Source organism: Lactuca saligna, chromosome 9 (genome assembly GCF_052625555.1).
Source record: "Lactuca saligna cultivar CGN05327 chromosome 9, ASM5262555v1, whole genome shotgun sequence".
Lineage (NCBI taxonomy): Eukaryota > Viridiplantae > Streptophyta > Magnoliopsida > Asterales > Asteraceae > Lactuca > Lactuca saligna.
This window is the reverse complement of record NC_136425.1, coordinates 32,900,706-32,905,325: the sequence shown is the minus strand read 5'-3', so window position 1 is coordinate 32,905,325 and position 4,620 is coordinate 32,900,706. Positions and strand designations below refer to the sequence as shown.

The window sequence follows — 4,620 nt, the reverse complement described above, 5'->3', positions numbered from 1 at the left end:
TAACTATTGTAAGGTGTTTGGTTGGAACTCCATTCGTTGTTGGAAGTAATCTTGTTGAAATTGATATTGGAAAAAGGTTGATGTTTAATTGGTGATTCTTGTAACATATTCATGAACTCACCGATGGATGAATCAAAATGTGGATATAATCGGGGTGAATAAATCGAATTTTGGTGTCTTGAGGATGTTTGAGTTTTGCTCGATGGTTTAATTTAATTTGAATTAAAAAAAAATAATAATAAATGAATGAGTATAGAAAGAAAGGAAGGAAGTAGTGTGGTAATGTTTTAAATAGTTTTTAGTATTTATAGGTAAATTGAAATATTAAAAAGAAATTTGGTCATCCCCCAACCACGAGCAGGGGGAGGTTTTGTGTTTACGCACTATGCCACCGGCATGGACGGTATATATACCAGATGGAATGTCATGCAAAACTTGATGTACTCGTCATCAAATTATCTAGGTTACAAAATCCAAAAGTATTTTGTCATCATCATAGTTTGTCGTATATGTTATTTACAATTCTTTTATTGGATAACAAATTAAATTTTTTTTAAAATTTTCGTTAGAGTACAAATAGCATTGGTAATTAAGATATTTTCAATGTTATTTTTATTACATACTGATATAACAATGTAGTTGCTGTGAATTACGGTATTGTGGATTTTCGCCACAAAAATCCATTTACGAGACAATGCTTTATTTTCGCTGGCTTTACTTTTTACCAACAGCTTTTTGTTGCAAATGAGCTGTAATTGCCATAATATTTAGTATATTATTATATATATTTAGGAAAGGTCACAATGTCATTAACGTACCAATCACCAAAGCACCATGATATACATGGTTGAAAAGCAATATACATATATTGAAAACTAGATGCAGCCGTCCCAGAATCACCACTAAAACAAATAATGTGCCAAAATTCCTCGATTCCTTCGCACAGAATCTTCACTTCTGCTTGACGCTGTGTTTGCGATGCAACCAACAAAATACCAAAATGATTTCCTTGATTCCTTCTAAGTAAATGTTTCGTCCATATATAAGTGACCTGATAGGGAAGCTTTGTGATGAACAATCCATACCTTGAGAATTCAAATCCAACAGAAAAATGGAGCTAACAATAGCAGTGGTGGTTGGATTGATCCTTGTGCTCCTAGCAGTCGCCTTCCTTCGTGCAAACGCTTTCCCAAAGGAAATGGATGTCATCCCCGGTAGCCTTGGTTGGCCAGTCATCGGCGAGAGTTTCTCCTTTATATCTGAGTTTTCAAGTCCTTCTGGTATATTCAGTTTCATGAACAAAAGGCAACAAAGGTAAACAATCAACGACCAGGACTTATATGTAGTTATGTACGTATACATCAGTTCTTTTCATCTCATAAGTTCTATATATATATAATTGATTAGATACGGGAAGGTGTTTAAGAGCTACGTTTTAGGACGATATATGGTGTTTACAACTGGTAGAGAAGCAAGCAAGGTGTTGTTAACAGGAAAAGATGGAATGGTTAGCTTGAACCTGTTCACCACAGGTCAAAAGGTGTTGGGCCCCAATAGCTTGCTTCAACAGAATGGAGAAGACCACAAGCGTCTCAGACGCCTCATCGCTGAACCCCTCTCCATTGATGGCCTCAAGAAATATTTCCAGTTTATCAACGATTTGGCTATTGAGATGTTTGATCAATGGGATGGACAAAAAGTTCTAGTTCTTGAAGAAGCTTCAACAGTAATTTTCCATCGACCTAATTAAGGCTTGATCATATATTCATATTAGTATTCGGCTGTTTGAATATTGTTTCCATGCTGATATATACGCTTTTTTCCATTATATATATGCAGTTCACTTTAAAAGTTATAGGAAACATGATAATGAGCTTAGAGCCTGAGGGTGAAGAGCAAGAGAAATTTCGAGACTATTTCAAGATCATTTCTTCTTCCTTTGCATCCTTGCCTTTTAATATACCAGGGACTGCTTTCTATCGTGGCATGAAGGTATTTGTAAAGTTCAAAATATATACAGGATAAATTGTGTACACATATTCGTACAAATTTGAACCATGTTTTGAACTATCAGGCACGGGATGGGATGTTTGAGATGTTAGACACGATAATAGCAAGAAGAAGAAATGGAAGTGATATGAAACAAGATTTCTTGGGGTCATTGATTAAGAAGCATGGAAAAGAAGGATCAGAAGGAAAAGATGACGATGAAAAACTAACGGATGCACAAATGAAGGACAACATATTAACACTGCTAATTGCAGGTCACGACACAACTACTGCTGCCCTTACATGGCTCGTTAAATTCCTCGGAGAAAATCATGCAGCCTTGGATCAACTAAGAGTACGTAGGTTTCATACGTAATTATTTACAAGTTCGAACATTTCATAAATCAATATTAAATATATATGTGTGTGCTTAAAACTATCAGGAGGAACATATGGAAATCCGGAGCAAGAGGAAATCTGGATCAAATCTCACATGGTCCGAAGTCAACAACATGCCTTATACTGCAAAAGTAAGCATGGTTAATTAATTAATCATATATATATCTAGAGTTTTATTTTTTTCATAAGGTTAAGACAACAAATAACACGACCATGTGAACCCGATTTATATTCTTTGATGTTCAGGTAGTTAGTGAGACTCTACGAAGAGCAACGATCTTACCTTGGTATTCCAGAAAAGCTGCAATGGACTTTGAGATCGATGGTACGGATATAATACCCTAAATGTACTATATATGAATGAAATCACGTTTAATGAATCAATTCGAATGTTTGATGACTTGATGTTTTGTTGATTCTTCAGGATATAGAATCAAAAAAGGTTGGTCAGTGAACTTGGATGTAGTGTCGATTCACCATGATCCACAAGTGTTTGCCGACCCTCATAAATTTGATCCATCTAGATTCGATGTAACTAAGATCGACATCCCATTTTCATATTCTTCATGGTAATTTATCATTTTTACAGGATAAATAATTAATACATGCTTATTTTGAATAATTTCAGGACCCCCTGAGATCTTTCAGCTTCCTTGGGTTTGGAAATGGACCTCGTATGTGTCCTGGAATGAATCTGGCCAAACTGGAAATTTCGATTTTCATTCATCACCTTGTCTGCAGATACAAGTATGATTATCGATCAAATTAAAAGACTAATTTAGACACCATACATGCATGCATGCACAAATTAAGAAAAAGAAGGAATTAATAAAAGAAAATTTTAATATTAATCAATAGAAGCACAGGAATTAAGATAAAAGTCTCACCAATTTGCAGGTGGAAACCTCTTGAGAAAGATGACTCCGTCCAGCCTACACTTGTCCGGATGCCAAAAAACAAGTATCCAATCATCGTCGAGTCTCTGTGAATAAACTACGTACAATGGCACAAAAGCGAAGTACGGATGGCAATAAACACGAGTGATTACAGTCTAACAATTATGTTTAGCCAACATTTCATTGGAATCGTCAACCATTATTAAATTGGAGCAATTATAGTTTATTTCTGAGGCAAACATTCTCCATTTCTCAAATAATATCACAATTACCTGCTCTTTCTTTTTGGATCACGCAGTATAACATAGTTTATATCAAAGAAGTGATAGTATATACAAATTACACTTGGGACGTTAATCAAACAAACATAATAATGTGCACTAGCTAGCCGTATCAGAGTCGTTAGCGCCAATATATTGAGGGTGTCCCACTTCGGATTAAATGTGTAACTTTATATAGAGTGAAGTAGAGGATATATGTGAGTTAGCATTTCTAAAATAAATACTATATATATGCACACTAAAAGGGTAAAATGATGGTAATGCACTAAAGGGGTAATTAAATTAATGATCATGGTTGAAACTTTTCCAGTTATTCATTTAGCCTTAAAAATATTTATATAACCCCTCTTCTTTTTCCAAGCTATTCATTTAGCCTTAAAAATATTTATACAACCTCTCTTCTTTATAGACATTATTTATCCATATTACAGAAAAGCAAACAACGATCTCAGACAACACAGGGACAAATGTCGCCAGGATATATAGTGTTCGTTGACATAGTGCTCTCGTTGTACATGTAGATTTCGTCGGGATAGTGTTCATCCGGTTAGGTCAAGCTTTACGGACAATTCGTTGAAATAATCATAATTATTTTAAAAGTATATTTAATAAAAAGTCAAGGTAGATATAAGCTTTTCTCTCTTGAGTGGAGATGAGAGATAGACCAAACACACACACCTAGCCTAGACGTAGACGTAAATGCGTGAAATGACGCAATTTAGGCGCATTTGTACAACACATCTTTCTTTGACAGCTGGTGAGCTTTTATTTTTGGCGAGTTTGAGTCAAGTCAGTTGAACTGACTGTAACGTTGTGAGTTTTACCCCAAAAAAATTCATCTTATTCATCACATTTTTAACAAAAGAATGCAACAAGTCTTTTATTTATTTGTAATTTAAAACAAACCACATGTTACCATCTTTCAAAAACAACCCAATTAAAAATTGTTTAAGTTTAAGATAACCTTTATTGAACAAAAGTAACAACCGAAATATGTCCAAGTGGTATCGTCTAAATAAAAACATACTACCAAAGACAAATATTCTCAACCTCAT

The 4,620-nt window shown here is 34.6% G+C and overlaps 1 protein-coding gene across 1 annotated transcript; it reads left to right on the top strand.

Moving 5' to 3' along the window:
- The first annotated feature begins 991 nt into the window (after positions 1 to 991).
- LOC145018139 (abscisic acid 8'-hydroxylase 3-like) lies at positions 992 to 3,492 on the top strand. The gene is made up of 9 exons (XM_078976052.1): positions 992 to 1,314; positions 1,408 to 1,726; positions 1,840 to 1,992; positions 2,075 to 2,344; positions 2,433 to 2,519; positions 2,635 to 2,713; positions 2,813 to 2,919; positions 3,017 to 3,135; positions 3,286 to 3,492. The coding sequence occupies exons 1-9, from the start codon at positions 1,112 to 1,114 to the stop codon at positions 3,374 to 3,376; spliced, it is 1,428 nt and encodes a 475-aa protein (XP_078832178.1). The 5' UTR covers positions 992 to 1,111; the 3' UTR covers positions 3,377 to 3,492.
- The last annotated feature ends 1,128 nt before the right edge of the window (positions 3,493 to 4,620 follow it).

Bases quoted from the DNA above. Each gene is read 5' to 3' on its own strand.
- LOC145018139 (XM_078976052.1), top strand. From the start codon at position 1,112: ATGGAGCTAACAATAGCAGTGGTGGTTGGATTGATCCTTGTGCTCCTA. The intron at 1,315-1,407 runs GTAAACAATCAA...ATAATTGATTAG, and splicing joins ATGAACAAAAGGCAACAAAG to ATACGGGAAGGTGTTTAAGA. The intron at 3,136-3,285 runs GTATGATTATCG...ACCAATTTGCAG, and splicing joins CACCTTGTCTGCAGATACAA to GTGGAAACCTCTTGAGAAAG.